General features: G+C 64.9%; 1 protein-coding gene across 1 annotated transcript; it reads right to left on the reverse strand.

Annotated features, from left to right (window-relative positions):
- Positions 1–1,016: 1,016 nt before the first annotated feature.
- On the reverse strand, positions 1,017–17,870 carry DGKA (diacylglycerol kinase alpha). The gene is given in 25 exon segments (XM_054051458.1): positions 1,017–1,177; positions 1,179–1,223; positions 2,175–2,235; positions 3,270–3,390; positions 3,478–3,652; positions 3,732–3,822; positions 4,359–4,423; positions 4,528–4,688; positions 5,832–5,918; positions 6,392–6,477; positions 6,990–7,064; positions 7,178–7,251; positions 8,422–8,502; positions 8,588–8,686; positions 8,772–8,891; positions 9,855–9,943; positions 12,236–12,353; positions 12,430–12,549; positions 13,520–13,594; positions 14,311–14,360; positions 14,454–14,534; positions 15,736–15,847; positions 15,936–15,988; positions 16,317–16,381; positions 17,832–17,870. Coding segments are annotated over 24 exon segments (2,151 nt in total). The 5' UTR covers positions 16,375–16,381; positions 17,832–17,870; the 3' UTR covers positions 1,017–1,123.
- Positions 17,871–18,987: the final 1,117 nt, after the last annotated feature.

Consider the following 18,987-nt stretch of genomic DNA (forward strand, 5'->3'; position numbering starts at 1 on the left):
GGGGGCACACGCGTCGCCCCGACTTTGTGCCCCCCATCATTAAAGGCTCAGCTCAGCCCATGCCTCCACCTGGTGCTGTGCTTTTGGGGTGCTGGGAGAGGTCTGGGGGTGAAAACCGGGGGTGTTGGGGGGGCAAGAGTGAGTTTGGGGGTGCTGGGGGGCTTTAGGGGTGCCAGGAGGGGTTTAGAGGTACTGAGAAGGGTTTGGGGGTGCCAGGAGTGGGGGGTTGGGGGGGTCAAGGGGGAGATTTGGGGCTGTTGGGTGAAAATTTGGGGCGTTGGGGGGACCAAAAGTGGGTTTAGGGGTGCTGAGAGGGGTTTTTGGGGTGCTAGAAGAGGTTTGGGGGTGCTAAGAAGGTGGTTTGGGGGGGCAAGGGCATGTTTTGGGGTGCTGGGAAGTGTTTGGGGGGGTCCCAGGGCAGCTTTTAGGGTGCTGGGAGGTGTTTGGGGGGGTCCCAGGGCAGCTTTTAGGGTGCTGGGAGGTGTTTGGGGGGTCCCAGGGCAGCTTTGGGGTGCTGGGAGGTGTTTGGGGGGGTCCCAGTGCAGCTTTTGGGGTGCTGGGAGGTGTTTGGGGGGGTCCAAGTGCAGCTTTTGGGGTGCTGGGAGGTGTTGGGGGGGGTCCCAGTGCAGCTTTTGGGGTGTTGGGAGGTGTTTGGGGGGGTCCAAGGGCAGCTTTTGGGGTGCTGGGAGGTGTTTGGGGGGGTCCAGGGCAGCTTTTGGGGTGCTGGGAGGTGTTTGGGGGGTCCAAGTGCAGCTTTTGGGGTGCTGGGACGTGTTTGGGGGGGTCCAGGGCAGCTTTTGGGGTGCTGGGAGGTGTTTGGGGGGGTCCCAGGGCAGCTTTTGGGGTGCAGGGGGGCCACATTCAGCACAATCAGCGCCCGTTCCACCATCGGCTTTATTACTGCGAGAGGCACTTAAAATCGAGGGGGGGGGCAATAAATTGGGGGGGCAATAAATTGAGGGGGGCAATAAATTGGGGGGGGGGCTTGCACAGCCTCCCCCCCCCCCATCTCAGCCCCCCCCTGGGTGCCGGGGACACCCGGGGAGGGGGGGTTCGGTTGGTGTCCCCTGTGCGGGTGCAGCTCGGGGGGAGGGGGGGGTCCCCCAAATTTCCTCCCCCCCCCTCAGATTTCGGGGGGGCCCTTCTTGAGGCCAAAGAAGCCGGAGGAGGGGGGGGGGCGCAGCCATCAGCATCGGCACCTGATTCTTGTGGGTGATCCGGATCTGCGAGAGAAGGGGGGGGGTGGGACCCTGGGGGGGTCCCCAACACCTGGGGGGGGGTCCCCAACACTCTGGGGGGTCCCCAACACTCTGGGGGGTTCCCAACACTCTGGGGGGTCCCCAACACCCTGGGGGGATCCACAACACTCTGGGGGGGTTCCCAACACCCTGGGGGGGTCACCAACACCCTGGGGGGGTCCCAACACTCTGGGGGTGTCCCCAACACTCTGGGGGGTCCCTAATACTCTAGGGGGTCCCCAACACCCTGGGGGGATCCACAACACTCTGGGGGGTTCCCAACACCCTCGGGGGTCCCAACACTCTGGGCGGTCCCCAATACTCTGGGGGGTCCCCAACACTCTGGGGGTGTCCCGAACACTCTGGGGGGTCCCAACGCTCTGGGGGGGGTCCCAACACCCTGGGGGTGTCCCGAACACTCTGGGGGGGTCCCGAACACCCTGGGGGGTCCCAACACTCTGGGGGCGTCCCGAACACTCTGGGGGGTCCCAACACTCTGGGGGGTCCTGAACACCCTGGGGGCGTCCCCAACACCCTGGGGGGTCCCTAATACTCTGGGGGGGGTCCCAACACTCTGGGGGGTCCCCAACACCCTGGGAGGGTCCCCAACACTCGGGGGTGTCCCTAATACTCGGGGGGGGTCCCCAACACTCTGGGGGGTCCCCAACACCCTGGGGGGGTCCCTAATACTCTAGGGTGTCCCCAACACTCTGGGGGGGTCCCGAACACTCTGGGGGGTCACCAACACTCTGGGGGGTCCCCAACACCCTGGGGGGGTCCTGAACACCCTGGGGGGTCCCTAATACTCTGGGGGGGTCCCCAACACCTGGGGGGGTCCCCAACACTCTGGGGGGGTCCCGAACACCCTGGGGGTGTCCCCAACACCCTGGGGGTCCCCCCAGAAGCCCAGGCTTTGGGGGTGGGGGGCGCAGGTACCGTGCAGGGCGGCTGCATCCAGGGCTCCCCATCCACCTGCATGGGCAGCGGCTTCAGCGTCCTGGAACGACGGTGGAACCGAGAGGTGCGTTGGAGGGGACCCCAAAACCCATCCAGTGCCACCCCTGCCATGGGCAGGGACACCTCCCGCTGGATCAGGGGCTCCAAAGCCCCATCCAACCTGGCCTGGAACCCCTCCAGGGATGGGGCAGAAACCACTGCTCTGGGCAAAATCCTCAAAAATGAAGAATTTCTCCCTAAGATCTCATCTCAATCTCTCCTCTTTCAGCTCAAAACCATTCCCCCTCATCCCCTCTCTGCACTCCCTCATCCAGAGCCCCTCCGCAGCTTTCCCGGAGCCCCTTCAGGTACTGGAAGGTCACTATGAGATCTCCTCAGAGCCTTCTCTTCTCCTGAACAACCCCAACTCTCTCAGCCTGTCCTCGCACAGGAGGTTCTCCATCCCTCGCAGCATCCTTGGAGCCTCCTCTGGACCCGTTCCAACAGCTCCATCTCCTTCTTACATTGAGGATTCCAGAACTGGACCCAATCCTCCAGCTGAGGTCTCCCAGAGAGGAGCAGAGGGGCAGAATCCCCTCCCTCCCTGCTGGCCGCGCTGCTTTGGACACAGCCCAGGACACCGTTGGTTTCTGGGCTGTGAGCGCACATCGTGGCTCCTTTCGAGCTTCTCATCGACCATCACCCCAAGTCCTTCTCCTCGGGGCTCTCCATCCCATCATCCCCCATCCTGTACCGAAATCAGGGATCGCCCCAACCCAGGGGTCGCCTCTGGCTTGGTTGAACCTCCTGAGGTTCTCCAGCCCCACTCCCTCAGCCTATCCAGGTCCTTTTTGGATCCATCCCATCCTTCCGGTGCGACAACCGCACCCCTCCGCGCGGTGTCACCCCCAAACTCGCTGAGGGTCCCCTCCGTCTCACTGTCTGTGCCATCAGTTGAAGCGGTCCCAGGACGGACCGTTGGGGGGACACTAAGTGTGATGGATCTCCAAGCGGACGTGAAGCTGTTGACCTCTCCTCTGCGGATGGGACCATTTCCCACCCCCCACCCCCCCAAAAGCTCAGCCCCCTCCTCACCGCAGGGTGATCTCGGTGCAGGTCGCCAACCGCTTGCCCGCGCTCTTCAGCCCCGTGTAGATCTGCCCCATCTCCAGGACCCCCTCCAGACCCACCACCTCCAAGCGCCCATCGCTCACATCTGGAGATGAAGGGAAGAGAAAGGGAACGGTCGGGATGCTATGGAAGGGGTGGGGGGGAAAAAGATGGGAGAGGGGTCTTCACCCACCCTGCACGCAGGTCTTGAGGATCTCGGGGTCGGTGATGGCTCCGGTCAGCTTTGGGGGTTCCCCGGGGACCCGCTTGGTCTCACCCCAAAGATTGGAGCCTCCGTGGGTGCTGGGGATGTTGAGGACCGCCAATCCCTCCAGAGTCCCACTCAGCTCCAGGGGGGTCCCGCAGCACTGGGGAGGGGGGGGGGTGTTATGGGGGGGGGAGGTTATGGGGGTGCAGAGCCCGGTCGGGGTTGGGGGGACCCCTCACCTCCACGCTGAGGCTCTCCTTGAGCTTCTTGCAGGTGGCAAAGAGGGACTCGGAGGTGGCGAACTCGAGGTACCAGAGCTTGTTCTTCATCCTGGGGGGGTTTAGGGGGGACAGGGATTGGGGGGGGACATGGAGGGATTAGGGGGGACAGAGGGGACACGGAAGGATTGAGGCGGGGGGGGACATTGGAAAACCAGAGGGGACACGGGGTGGTTGGGGTGACGTGGAGTGGGGACACAGAGGGCTGCGGGGACACGGGGGGACACAGGCGGATTGGGGGGGGACACGGATTGGGGGGGACATGGGGAGACCAGAGGGGATATAGGGGGGTTGGGGAGACATGGACTGGGGACATGGGGGGCTGGGGGGGGAGGCGTGGGGGGGTTAGGGGGACATGGAGTGCGGACACACAGAGGGATTTGGGGGGACACGGAGGGGTTGGGGGGACACGGAGGGATTGGGGGGATATGGATTGTGGGGATTGGGGACACACGGAGGGATTTGGGGGGACACAGAGGGATTTGGGGGGACACTGAGGGATTGGGGGGACATGGGGGGGATCACAGGTGATGGGGGGACACACAGGGAGGGACACGGGGGCTTTTGGGGGGCCCTGTCCCCCCTCACCGGCTGTTGAACTTCTCGGGGTGCTTCTCCCGCATGACGTGGAAGCGGTGGGCGATGGAGGCGTCCTGGGGGGGCACAGAGAGGGGGGGGGGGGGAGGTCCTGGCAGGGGGTGTGGGGGGGGTTCCCCATGTCCGTCCCCCCTCGTTGTGTCCCCCCCCCCCCACGCACCACTCCGACGGAGAAGTAGTTGTTGATGATGTCCTGGGGGACGGGGTCCCCCGCGGTGTCGGGGTGCTCCGGCAGCACCTCCAGCCGCCACCGATCCAACAGCACCGGCGTCGCCTCCTCCAGCGCCCGCAGGATCGGGACCAAATCCTGTCCCGCGTACCCTAAGGGAGAGTGGGGTGCGGCTGTGGGGAGCCTGGAGGAACCCCAGCCCATGTCCCCATCCATCCCATCCCTTCTCATCCCCTCTTCTCCTCTCCATTCCATTCTATCCCACCCCTCCCCTCCTTTCCATCCCATCCATCCCCTCCACCCGGTCCTCTCCTCTCCAATCCATTCCCTCCTCTCCCCTCCTCACCATCCCACCCCATCCCATTCCCTCCTCTCCTCTCCAGCCCCTCCTCTCCATCCCATCCCATCTCCTCCATCCCATCTCCTCCATCCCATCCCATCCTCTCCATCCCATCCCATTCATCCCATCCCATCCCCTCCATCCCATCCCATTCATCCTATCCCATCCCATCCCATCCCATCCCCTCCATCCCATCCCCTCCATCCCATCCATCCCATCCATCCCCTCCCACCCTATCCCATCCCACCCTATCCCATCCCCTCCATCCCATCCCATCCCATCCCACCCTATCCCATCCCCTCCATCCCATCCCATCCCATCCCATCCCATCCCATCCCATCCCATCCCATCCCATCCCATCCCATCCCCTCCATCCCATCCCATCCATCCCATCCCCTCCATCCCATCCCACCCTATCCCATCCCCTCCATCCCATCCCCTCCCACCCTATCCCATCCCACCCTATCCCATCCCCTCCATCCCATCCCATCCCATCCCATCCCATCCCATCCCCTCCATCCCATCCCATCCCATCCCATCCCATCCCATCCCATCCCATCCCATCCCATCCCATCCCATCCCATCCCATCCCATCCCCTCCATCCCATCCCATCCCATCCCATCCCATCCATCCCATCCATCCCATCCCATCCCATCCCATCCCATCCCATCCCATCCCCTCCATCCCATCCCATCCCATCCCATCCCATCCATCCCATCCCATCCCATCCCATCCCATCCCATCCCATCCCATCCCATCCCATCCCATCCCATCCCATCCCCTCCATCCCATCCCATCCCATCCCATCCCATCCATCCCATCCATCCCCTCCCATCCCATCCCATCCCATCCCCTCCATCCCATCCCATCCCATCCCATCCCCTCCATCCCATCCCATCCCATCCCATCCCCTCCATCCCATCCCATCCCATCCCATCCCATCCCATCCCTCACCTCCCCCCCAGCGCAGGCACCGTCCCAGGTCATTCCCTGTTCCCAGGGGCAGCACAGCCAGGGGGGGGGCGGCGGGGAGGGGGGGCTCTGTCTGCAAAGAGGGGGGGTCAGGGGGGGGCACGGGGGGGGGGGGCTTGGGAGATAAGGGGGTTCAGGGGGGGCAGCATGGCCTGGGGGGGGGGGGCAGAGGGGGGGAGTCACAGGGACTGGGGGGGGTCAGGGGGTTGGGGGGGTTCAGAGGATTTGGGGGGGATTCAGGGGATTTGGGGGGGTTCAGGGGGTTTGTGGGGGTTTCAGGGGATTTGGGGGGGGTTCAAGGGATTTGGGGGGGTTCAGGGGGTCCGGGGGGGTCAGGGGGTTTGGGGGGGGTTCAGAGGGTTTGGGGGCGGTTCAGGGGGTTTGGGGGGGGGGTTCAGGGGTTCCGGGGGGGGTTCAGGGGTTCCGGGGGGGATTCAGGGGGTTTGGTGGGGGGTTCAGGGGGTTTGGGGGGTGTTCAGGGGGTCCGGGGGGGGTTCAGGGGATTTGGGGGGGTTCCGGGGGTTTGGGGGTGTCTCTCCCACCGATGGCGTCCAGCACCCATCCCACTGTGCCGTCTCCACCGCAAACGAGGATCCGAAAATCCGGCACCACCCGGAAAAAACTGAGCCTGGGGGGGGGGGGGGGGAAGCTGAGACCCCCCCAGTACCTCCCAGTGCCCCCCCTCAGCTCCCCAGTGCCCCCCAGTGCCTCCCAGTGCCCCCACTCAGCCCCTCAGTGCCCCCCAGTGCCCCCCCCTCACCCCAGGCCGGGTCCCCAGTGCCCCCCCCCAGCTCTCCAGCTCCCCTCTTTGGCCCTCCAGTGCCTCCCAGTGCCTCCCAGTGCCCCCCCTCAGCCCCCCAGTGCCCCCCAGTGTCCCCCAGTACCTCCCAGTGCTCCCCCCCCAGCCCTCCAGCTCCCCTCTTTGGCCCTCCAGTACCTCCCAGTGCCCCCCAGTGCCTCCCAGTACGTCCCAGTGCCTCCCAGTGCCCCCACTCAGCCCCCCAGTGCTCCCCCAGTGCCCCCCCAGTGCCCCAGGGCGGGTCCCCAGTGCCCCCCCTCAGCCCCCCAGTGCCTCCCAGTACCTCCCAGTGCCCCCAGTGCCCCCCAGTGCCCCCAGTGCCCCCAGTACCCCCCCCTCACCCCGCTGCGGGCCCCCCCCGCTGCAGGTTGTAGACCTGCCGGGGGTTCAGCAGATACTGGAACTTGCGCAGCACCCTGGGGGGGGGCAGAGGAGAGCTGGGGGGCGGCAGGGGGGGGTTTGGGGGGGCACCCTTTGTCCCCCCTGGCCCCCCCCTTCCCCTTCACCCCCGCCCTGTGCCCCCCCTCACCTCTCGCCCTGCTTCCCCCCACTTTTGGGGTTGACGAAGACGAGGAGCGGGTGGGTGTCGGGCACAGGGCTGATCTGTGGGGGTGGGGGGACACAGGATTGGGGGGATTTGGGGGGTCACGGAGGGACTGGGGGGACAGGGGGGTTGGGGGAGACATGGAATTGAGGGACACAGAGGGATTGGGGGGGGACATGGAGAGACTTGGGAGACACGGAGCGATTCGGGGGGACATGGAGGGATTTGGGGGGAGATGGAGGATTGGGGGGACACAGAGGGATTGGGGGGACATGGACTGGGGGGACACGGGATTTGGGGTACATGGAGGGATTGGGGGGATATGGACTGGGGGGACACGGGGTTTGGGGTACATGGAGGGATTGGGGGGATATGGACTGGGGGGGACATGGGATTTGGGGTACATGGAGGGATTGGGGGTACATGGAGGGATTGGGGGGATATGGACTTGGGGGGGACACGGGGTTTGGGGTACATAGAGGGATTGGGGAGACATGGAGGGATTGGGGGGGACATGGGATTTGGGGTACATGGAGGGATTGGAGGGACATGGAGGGATTGGGGGGGACATGGACTGGGGGGACACAGGGTTTGGGGTACAGAGAGAGATTGGGGGTACATGGAGGGATTGGGGGGATATGGACTGGGGGGGACACAGGGTTTGGGGTACATAGAGAGATTGGGGGTACATGGAGGGATTGGGGGGATATGGACTGGGGGGGACACAGGGTTTGGGGTACATAGAGGGATTTGGGGTACATGGAGGGATTGGGGGGACATGGACTGGGGGGGACACAGGGTTTGGGGTACATAGAGGGATTTGGGGTACATGGAGGGATTGGGGGGACATGGACTGGGGGACAGGGGGTTTGGGGTACATAGAGGGATTGGGGGTACATGGAGGGATTGGGGGATATGGACTGGGGGGGACATGGGATTTGGGGTACATAAAGGGATTGGAGGGATATGGAGGGATTTGGGGTACATAGAGGGATTGGGGGTACATGGAGGGATTTGGGGTACATGGAGGGATTGGGGGGATATGGAGGGATTTGGGGTACATGGAGGGATTGGGGGGATATGGAGGGATTTGGGGTACATAGAGGGATTGGGGGAGTGTGCATTGGGTGGGATTTGAGGACTTGGAGGGGACATGGAAGGATATTAGGGGCACACAGGGGATTGGGGGGACCCTGGGGGGGGGTCAGGGGTATTGGGGTGCCCCTCACGCGCAGCGCTTGCCCCTCGGGGGTGGTGAAGAGCTGTGGGGTGTCATCGGTGCCGTCCCGCTGGCTGTCCTCCTGCCTCTCCTGCTGGCACCCCGAGATGATGGGGGGGTCCTGGGGGGGGCTCACAGCCCCCGGGGGTCCCCCCGTGTCCCCCCCAATCCCTCACCAGCAGGACGGGGCAGATGGAAGCGGGGGGCAGGATGTGATCCCGCAGCACCCCACAATCGCAGGCGCTGGGGACGAGGGGTTGGCATTCCTCGTGGATCTGGGGGGGCAGAGAGGGGTGAGGGGGGGGACATGGGGGGCGGGGGGGGGGGGCAGGAAGATGGGGGGGGGTGGGACACCCCCACCTTGAGGTGGCACCAGACGCAGCGCAGCCCCGTCAGGCTCTGGAAGCTCCGGATCCTCCGCTGGCACTGAGCGCAGCGGGCGGCGGCGCAGCCCCCCAACACCCACACGTGCGCCTGGACCTGCGTGGGACCCCCCGTCACCCCCCGTCACACCCCGTCACCCCCTCATCACCCCCCTGTCACCTCCCTGTCGTCACCCCCCTGTCGTCACCCCCCTGTCACCCCCCGTCACCCCCCTGTCGTCACCCCCTCATCACCCCCCCGTCACCCCCCTGTCACCCCCCGTCACACCCCGTCACCCCCTCATCACCCCCTCATCACCCCCCTGTCACCCCCCTGTCGTCAACCCCCTATCGTCACCCCCTCGTCACCCCCCGTCAGCCCCTGTCACCCCCCTATCGTCACCATCACCCCTCATCACCCTCCTATCGTCACCCCGTCACCCCCCTGTCACCCCCCTGTCGTCACCCCCTTGTCACCCCCCGTCAGCCCCTGTCACCCCCCTGTCGTCACCCCCCTGTCACCCCCTGTCACCCCCCTATCGTCACCCCCCATCAGCCTCTGTCACCCCCCTGTTGTCACCCCCCCCATCACCCCCCTGCCATCACTCTGTCACCCCCCTATCACCCCCTCGTGTCCCCCTCCACCCCCGCCATGTCACCCCCCCACCCCCACCCGGACCCTCTGTCACCCTCCTGTCACCCCCCCCCATACCCCAGGTCACCCCCCCGACCCCCCCGTGTAACCCCCGTTTCCCCCCTGTTAGGAGGACGGACAGACAGACGGACGGACGGACGGGCAGTCAGTTGGACAGGTTGGTGGATGGACAGATGGACGGACGGACGGACAGACAGACAGTTGGTCGAATAGGTGGGAGGATGGACGGATGGACGGATGGACGGATGGATGGATGGACGGATGGATGGATGGATGGATGGATGGATGGATGTACGGACGGATGGAGAGACAGGCAGGCAGACAGACGGACAAGGAGGTGGATGGATGGACATAGATGGATGGATGGATGGATGGGTGGATGGACGGATGGACAGACAAACAGACAGACGTCGCAGGGGGACTCACGGCGGCCTCCCGGCGGGATTTGGCGTAGGTGCTGATGCAGCTCGGGGGGGCGCGGCGGGCGCAGCGCTCGTGGACGGTGAACCTGCACACTGGGGGGGGGGGCACAGCTGGAGGGGGGCTGCACAGCTGGGGAGGGGGGGCAGCACAGCTGGAGGGGGGCTGCACAGCTGGAGGGGGGGCAGCACAGCTGGGGAGGGGCAACTCCTGCAACATCTGTATTCAAGCAGCCCCGGCCCTATCACTGCCCTATCCCTGTGCCCATCCCATCCCTGTCCGTCTCCCCATTCTCTGCCCACCCCATCCCAATCCCATATCCAATCCCACTCCATCCAATCCCATCCCCATTCCCACCCCACATCTCATTCGTATCCCATCCCAATCCCACCCCATCCCAATTCCATCCCCAATCTCATTCCCACTGCATCCCCAATCCCATTCCCATTCCCACTCCATTCCCAGTCCCAATCCCATCCCAATCCCATTCCATTCCAATCCCATTCCAATCCCAATCCCATTCCCAATCCCAATCCCATCCCATTCCCAATCCCATCCTAATCCCATTCCATTCCAATCCCAATCCCAATCCCATTCCAATCCCATTCCCATTCCCAACCCCATTGCAATCCCAATCCCATCCCAATCCCAATCCCACCCCATCCCAATCCCAATCCCAATCCCAATCCCAATCCCAATCCCACCCCGCTCACGGGTGCAGCGCAGCCCCTGCTTGCGCAGCCCCACGAGCAGCCCGCGGCAGAGAACATCCCACTCCATTCCCAATCTCAATCCCAATCCCAATCCCACCCCATCCCAATCCCAATCCCACCCAATCCCAATCCCAATCCCATCCCAATCCCAATCCCAATCCCAATCCCAATCTCATCCCAATCCCACCCCATCCCAATCCCACCCCATCCCAATCCCATCCCAATCCCACCCAATCCCAATCCCACCCCATCCCAATCCCAATCCCATCCCAATCTCACCCAATCCCAATCCCACCCCATCCCAATCCCATCCCAATCCCAATCCCAATCCCACCCCATCCCAATCCCAATCCCAAACCCAATCCCAATCCCATCCCAATCCCAATCCCGCTCACGGGTGCAGCACAGCCCCTGCTTGCGCAGCCCCACGAGCAGCCCGCGGCAGAGAACATCCCACTCCATTCCCAATCCCAATCCCAATCCCACCCAATCCCAATCCCAATCCCACCCCATCCCAATCCCAATCCCAATCCCACCCCATCCCAATCCCATCCCAATCCCAATCCCATCCCAATCCCACCCCATCCCAATCCCACCCCATCCCAATCCCATCCCAATCCCACCCAATCCCAATCCCACCCCATCCCAATCTCACCCAATCCCAATCCCACCCCATCCCAATCCCAATCCCACCCCATCCCAATCCCATCCCAATCCCAATCCCATTCAATCCCAATCCCAATCCCACCCAATCCCATCCCAATCCCAATCCCAATCCCAATCCCATTCAATCCCAATCCCAATCCCAATCCCAATCCCAAACCCAATCCCAATCCCATCCCAATCCCAACCCCGCTCACGGGTGCAGCACAGCCCCTGCTTGCGCAGCCCCACGAGCAGCCCGCGGCAGAGAACATCCCACTCCATTCCCAATCCCAATCCCAATCCCACCCAATCCCAATCCCAATCCCACCCCATCCCAATCCCAATCCCAATCCCACCCCATCCCAATCCCATCCCAATCCCAATCCCATCCCAATCCCACCCCATCCCAATCCCACCCCATCCCAATCCCATCCCAATCCCACCCAATCCCAATCCCACCCCATCCCAATCTCACCCAATCCCAATCCCACCCCATCCCAATCCCAATCCCACCCCATCCCAATCCCATCCCAATCCCAATCCCATTCAATCCCAATCCCAATCCCACCCAATCCCATCCCAATCCCAATCCCAATCCCATTCAATCCCAATCCCAATCCCAATCCCAATCCCAATCCCAATCCCACCCAATCCCAATCCCACTCCCACCGCGCTCACGGGTGCAGCACAGCCCCTGCTTGCGCAGCCCCACGAGCAGCCCGCGGCAGAGAACATCCCACTCCATTCCCAATCCCAATCTCATCCCATCCCAATCCCAATCCCACCCCATCCCAATCCCATCCCAATCCCAATCCCATCCCAATCCCACCCCATCCCAATCCCACCCCATCCCAATCCCATCCCAATCCCACCCAATCCCAATCCCACCCCATCCCAATCTCACCCCATCCCAATCCCATCCCAATCCCAATCCCAATCCCATTCAATCCCAATCCCAATCCCACCCAATCCCATTCAATCCCAATCCCAATCCCACCCAATCCCAATCCCAATCCCAATCCCGCTCACGGGTGCAGCGCAGCCCCTGCTTGCGCAGCCCCACGAGCAGCCCGCGGCAGACGTTGCAGAACGCGGGGCGGCTGAACTGCTTGAGGCGCCACAGGTGCCGTCCGTCCTCCTTCAGGTGCTGCGGGAGCAGAGCCGGGGGGGTTTGGGGGTGCCCCGGGGTTTGGGGGTCCCCCCGGTGCCGGTGCGGCCCTCACCGTCTCCAGCCCCAGCAGCACCAGCAGCGGCACTGCGGTGCTCCCCCCGCGCAGCCACTCCGACAGAGACACTGTTCCGCTGCCGTCCGCGTCCACCTCCCGCATCAACTCCTGCAGGATCTGGGGGGGCCCCGGGGGGGGGAATGGGGGGGCAGGGATGGGGTGTGGGGAGCGGGGGCGGACACAGGGGTTGGGGGGGCACAGGGGATCGGGTATGGGACGTGGGGATTGGGGGGACATGGATTGAGGGGGACACAGGGATTGGGGGGACATGGATTGGGGGGACACAGGGATTGGGGGGACACAGGGATCGGGTATGGGGTGTGGGGATTGGGGGGGACATGGATTGAGGGGGGGGACAGGGATTGGGGGGACATGGATTGGGGGGGACACAGGGATTGGGGGGACACAGGGATCGGGTATGGGATGTGGGGATTGGGGGGACACAGGGATCAGGTATGGGATGTGGGGATTTGGGGGGGACACAGGGATTGGGGGGACACAGGGATCGGGTATGGGGTGTGGGGAATGGGGGGGACACAGGGATTGGGGGGACATGGATTGGGGGGACAAAGGGATTGGGGGGACACAGGGATCGGGTATGGGATGTGGGGATTGGGGGGGACACAGGGATTGGGGGACATGGATTGGGGGGACAAAGGGATTGGGGGGACACAGGGATGGGGTATGGGATGTGGGGAATGGGGGGGACACAGGGATTGGGGGGGACACAGGGATTGGGGGGACAAAAGGATTGGGGGGACACAGGGATCAGGTATGGGATGTGAGGATTGGGGGGGACACAGGGATTGGGGGGACACAGGGATCAGGTATGGGATGTGAGGATTAGGGGGACACACATGGATTTAGAGGGGACACAGGGATGGGGTATGGGATGTGGGGATTTGGGGGGGGGGACAGGGATTGGGGGACACACAGGGATGGGGTATAGGATGTGGCGATTGGGGGGGACACAGGGATTGGGGGGACACAGGGATCGGGTATGGGATGTGGGGATTGGGGGGTGCAGGGTGGGGGGCTGTGGCTCTGGGGGGGCTCTGGGGGGGCTCTGCGGGGGCTCCCCCCTCACCGGCCGCAGCTCAGTGACGTCCCAGTCCAGGTACTGAGCCACCCGCAGCATCTGAGCCACGATGCGCTCCACCTCCTGGGGGGCAGCTGTGAACCCCCACTCCCCAGAGCCCCCCCAGAGCCCCCCCAGCCCCACGCGGCCCCCCCAGAGCTCCCCCAGAGCCCCACCCCACCCCGCACGGCCCCCCCCGAGCTCCCCCAGCCCCACATAGACCCCCCCAAACCCCCCCTTCCATGGCACCCCCAGAGCGCCCCCCGCCCCCCAAAGCCCCCCCAGAGCTGCCCCCACCCCATACGGCCCCCCCAAGATCCACCACCGCCCCACACGCCCCCCCCAGAGCTCCCCCCCCACACATGGCCCCCCCTGAGCTCCCCCAGCCCCACATAGACCCCCCCCAAAACCCCCCCTCCATGGCACCCCCAAAGCCCCCCCTGCCCCACACAACCCCCTTCAAGCCCCCCACTCCCCCCATGGCACCCCCAAAGCCCCCCCTGCCCCACACAGCCCCCCCTGCCCCACACAGTACCCCCCAAGCCCCCCCCATGACACCCCCAAAGCCCCCCCATCTCCTGCAGTCCCCCCACTCCCCCTCCATAGCCCCCCCAAAGCCCCCCCTCCCCTCCATAGCCCCCAAATTAATCCCTCTCCCCCCTAAAGCCCCCCCTCCCCTCCACGCCCCCCAACTCTCAACCCCCTCAACTCAGCCCCCTCTTTCCCCCCAAGCCCCCCCTCCCCTTCACAGCCCCCCCATCGCCCCCCCCTCAGCCCCCCCAATTTCCCCCCCCCCTCACCGCACTGTCCAGGACCCCATTCCCGTCCTTGTCGTACAGTTTGAAGGCGACTGTGGGGGGCACAGGGGGGGAAGGTGACCCCCCAGCCCCCCCCCAGCACCCCCCCCCCCATAGCCCCCCAATCCCCCCCGGCCCCCCCTCACACTCCAGTTTGTCCTCGGGGCGGCCGCGCTCCAGCAGCGAGAGGGAACAGGAGACATCGGCAACGCAGACCAGGGCGGGCTCTGGGGGACCCCGAGACCCCCGTCAGACACCCCGAGACCCCCCGGGACCCCAGAGACCCCCCGAGACACCCCCGGCACCCCAGAGACCCCCCGAGACCCCTCCGAGACCCCTGGACCCCATGGGACCCCCGAGACCCCCTCGAGACACCCGGGACCCCCGAGACCCCCCGGGACCCCATGGGACCCCCGAGACCTCCCCGGGACCCCCCGAGACCCCCGGGACCCCCAAGACCTCCCCGACCCCACGGGACCCCCGAGACCCCCTCGAGACACCCCTGGGACCCCCGAGACCCCATGGGACCCCCCCGAGACCCCCAGGACCCCATGGGACCCCCGAGACCCCCGTCAGACCCTCCAAGACCCCCCCCGAGACCCCTGGACCCCATGGGACCTCCGAGACCCCCATGAGACCCCCCCGAGACCCCATGGGACCCCCATGAGACCCCCCCGAGACCCCCCTGGGACACCCCCGGGACCCCCCGGACCCCATGGGACCCCCATGGGACCCTTGAGACACCTCTGAGACCCCCCCGAGACCCCATGGGAACCCCATGAGACCCCCAGGAACCCATGGGAACCCCATGGGACCCTCGAGACCCCTCCGAGACTTCCCGGACCCCATGGGACCCCCGAGTCCTGCCCGAGAGCCCCTGAGACCCCCCAGGAGACCCCATGGGACCCCCGAGTCCTGCCCGAGACCCCCTGAGACCCCCAAGAGACCCCTGTGACCCCCAGGAGACCCCATGGGACCCCCAAGTCCTGCCTGAGACCCCCAAGAGACCCCTGTGACACCCCTGAGACCCCCCTGGGACCCCCAGGAGACCCCATGGGACCCCCGAGTCCTGCCCAAGGTCTCCTGAGACCCCCAAGAGACCCCCTGAGACCCCCAGAAGACCCCATGGGACCCCCGAGTCCTGCCCGAGACCCCCTGAGACCCCCAAGAGACCCCTGTGATGCCCCTGAGACCCCCCCGTGCGCCCCAGGAGACCCCATGGGACCCCCGAGTCCTGCCCGAGACCCCCTGAGACCCCCAAGAGACCCCTGTGATGCCCCTGAGACCCCCCCGTGCGCCCCAGGAGACCCCATGGGACCCCCGAGTCCTGCCCGAGACCCCCTTAGACCTCCAAGAGACCCCCTGTGACACCCCTAGGATCCCCAGGAGACCCCCCCCGTGCCCCCCAATATCCCCCCAAATCCTCACCGCCGTCAGCGCCGCGGAACGAAGCGAAGAGCTGATGGCACAGCTCCTCGGGGACATCTTCGACCTCCAGGTACGCGCGGAGGAAAAGACGGAACCCCTCGAGATCCAAAAACTGGGGGTACAGTGGGGGGGGGGTCAGGGTGCTGCCCCCCCCCCACCCCATATATATACCCCTGGGGGGGATGCAGGGGGGGTCTCACCTCACCCCGGGAGGAGAAATCCTGCAGCACGTCCTGCACACGCCGGCTGCTGTCTGCACACGGAGGCACCGACACGCGTGTTCACCCCCACATCATATCCCGCACACGCGTGTTCACCCCACATCGTATCCCGCACACGCGTGTTCACCCCTACATCATATCCCGCACACGTGTGTTCACCCCACATCATATCCCACACACGTGTGTTCACCCCCACATCATATCCCGCACACGCGTGTTCACCCCCACACCGTGTCCCGCACACGCGTGTTCACCCCACACCATATCCCGCACACGTGTGTTCACCCCCACATCATATCCCGCACACACGCGTGTTCACCCCACACCGTGTCCCGCACACGCGTGTTCACCCCCACTCACACTCCATGTAGCGCTGCAGGTGGGCGAACTCGGGGGGACTGAGGCTGTCGCCCTCCATGGCTGCGCTGGGGGGCAGAAAGGGACAGTTCTGCCCCGGTTCTGCCCCATAGAGCCCTGTTCTGCCCCATAGAGCCCTGTTCTGCCCCATAGAGCCCTGTTCTGCTCCAGTTCTGCCCCATAGAGCCCTGTTCTGCCCCAGTTCTGCCCAACAGAACTCCGTTCTGCCCCATAGAGCTCTGTTCTGCCCCATAGAGCCCTGTTCTGCTCCAGTTCTGCCCCATAGAGCCCTGTTCTGCCCCGGTTCTGCCCCATAGAGCTCCGTTCTGCCCCATAGAGCCCTGTTCTACCCCGGTTCTGCCCCATAGAGCTCCGTTCTGCCCCATAGAGCCCTGTTCAGCCCCTGTTCTGCCCCATAGAGCCCTGTTCTGCCCCAGTTCTGCCCCATAGAGCTCCGTTCTGCCCCATAGAGCCCTGTTCTACCCCGGTTCTGCCCTATAGAGCCCTGTTCTGCCCCAGTTCTGCCCCACAGTGCTCTGTTCTGCCCCGGTTCTGCCCCATAGAGCCCTGTTTTGCCCCACAGAGCCCTTTTGTGCCCCACTTCTGCCCCATAGAGCTGAGTTCTGCCCCAGTTCTGCCCCACAGAGCTCTGTTCTGCCCCGGTTCTGCCCCAGTTTTGCCCCACAGACCCCGGTTCCGCCCCATAGAGCACAATTCGGTACCCACAGCCCGGTTCTGCCCCGGTTCTGCCCCGGTTCTGCCCCGGTACGGTCCCGCCCCGCCCGGTACTTCCTGGAACGGCCCCGTTCTGCCCGGTATGGTCCGAATCTGCCCCAATTCTACCCCCTACGCTCCGTACTTCCCGGTTCTGCCCCTTTACAGCCCCGGTACTTCCCGGGATGACCTCGCACAGCCCGGTTCTGCCCGGTACAACTCGATCGGAGTTCAGTATTGCCCGGTCCTGCCCCGTACAGCCCGGTACTTCCCGGTCCTGCCCCCTTACTGCCCGGTTCTGCCCCACACAGCCCCGTTCTGCCCCACAGAGCCCCGTTCTGCCCCGGTTCTGCCCCACACAGCCCCGATCCGCCCCGGTTCTGCCCTACAGAGCCCCGTTCCGCCCCGGTTCTGCCCCACACAGCCCCGATCCGCCCCACAGAGCCCCGTTCTGCCCCCTTACTGCCCCACACAGCCCCGTTCTGCCCCGGTTCTGCCCCACAGAGCCCCGTTCTGCCCCTGTTCTGCCCCACAGAGCCCCGTTCCGCCCCGGTTCTGCCCCACACAGCCCCGTTCTGAATCGGTTCTGCCCCACACAGCCCCGTTCCGCCCCGGTTCTGCCCCACAGAGCCCCGTTCTGAATCGGTTCTGCCCCACACAGCCCCGTTCTGTCCCGGTTCTGCCCCACAGAGCCCCGATCCGCCCCACAGAGCCCCGTTCCGCCCCGGTTCTGCCCCACAGAGCCCCGTTCTGCCCCAGTTCTGCCCCACACAGCCCCGTTCCGCCCGTCCCGTCCCCCCGTACATCCCGTTCGTGGCCGATCCGGTCCCGGTGACGTCGGGGGGGGGGGGGAGGCGGCACCGGCTGCACGTGCGGGGGGGGGGGGGGCTGGGGTTGGGCAGGAAACCACATTTCATTTACATAACCACGCCCGCTGACTCAAAGCCACGCCCATCCCCGAGCGAAGCCACACCCTTTATATAACCACGCCCGTTCATTCATGGCCTCAACCATCCGCGTTGAGCCCCGCCCCTCCCGCGTAGCCCCGCCCCTTCACACAGCCACGCCCCTTTAGCGAGTAGCCCCGCCCCTTCGAGCCCCGGAAAAGGCCTCTTGGATCATGGAGTCCAACCGCTCCATCTGCCACTAAACCACGTCCCTGAGCGCCTCGTCTCCCCGTCTTTTAAACCCCTCCAGGACGGGGACTCCCCACCTCCCTGGGCAGCCTCTGCCAGGGCCCCACGACCCTTTCGGTGAAGAATCTCTTCCTGATGTCCAGTCTGACCCTCCCCTGGCACAGCTTGAGGCCATTCCCCCTTGTCCTGTCCCCGTCACTGGGGAGAAGAGCCCAGCGCCCTCCTCTCTCCACCCTCCTTTCAGGCAGTTGTGGAGAGCAATAAGGTCTCCCCTCAGCCTCCTCTTCTCCAGCCTCAACACCCCCAGGGCCCTCAGCCGCTCCTCGTCACACTTGTTCTCCAGCCCCTTCCGCAGCTCCGTTGCTCTCCTCTGGACACACTCCAGAACCTCAACATCCTTCCTGGAGCGAGGGGCCCAGAACTGAACACAGGATTCGAGGTGCGGTCTCCCCAGTGCCGAGTCCAGGGGCAGAATCCCCTCTCCGGCCCTGCTGGCCACGCCGGCTCTGATCCAAGCCGAGATGCCATTGGCCTTTTTGGCCCCCTGGGCCACCGCTGTCAACCCTCACCCGCAGGTTCTCCTCCTCCAGACAGCTTTACAGCCACTCTTCCCATGGTCTGTAGCCCACAGCCACGCCCCCTCTTTGCGTAGCCCCGCCCATTCACGCACAAATCACCGCCCCTCTGCGTTAAGCCACGCCTCCTTTACGATAAGCAATGCCCCCGTTTTAAACATCGCCCAATCCCACGTAATACTCATTCTGACTAACCACGCCCCTTTATTACTCCCGCCCCTTGATTAGCCCCGCCCCCTCGCGCTTAGC

Source organism: Cuculus canorus, chromosome 29 (genome assembly GCF_017976375.1).
Source record: "Cuculus canorus isolate bCucCan1 chromosome 29, bCucCan1.pri, whole genome shotgun sequence".
In the NCBI taxonomy this organism is placed as follows: domain Eukaryota; kingdom Metazoa; phylum Chordata; class Aves; order Cuculiformes; family Cuculidae; genus Cuculus; species Cuculus canorus.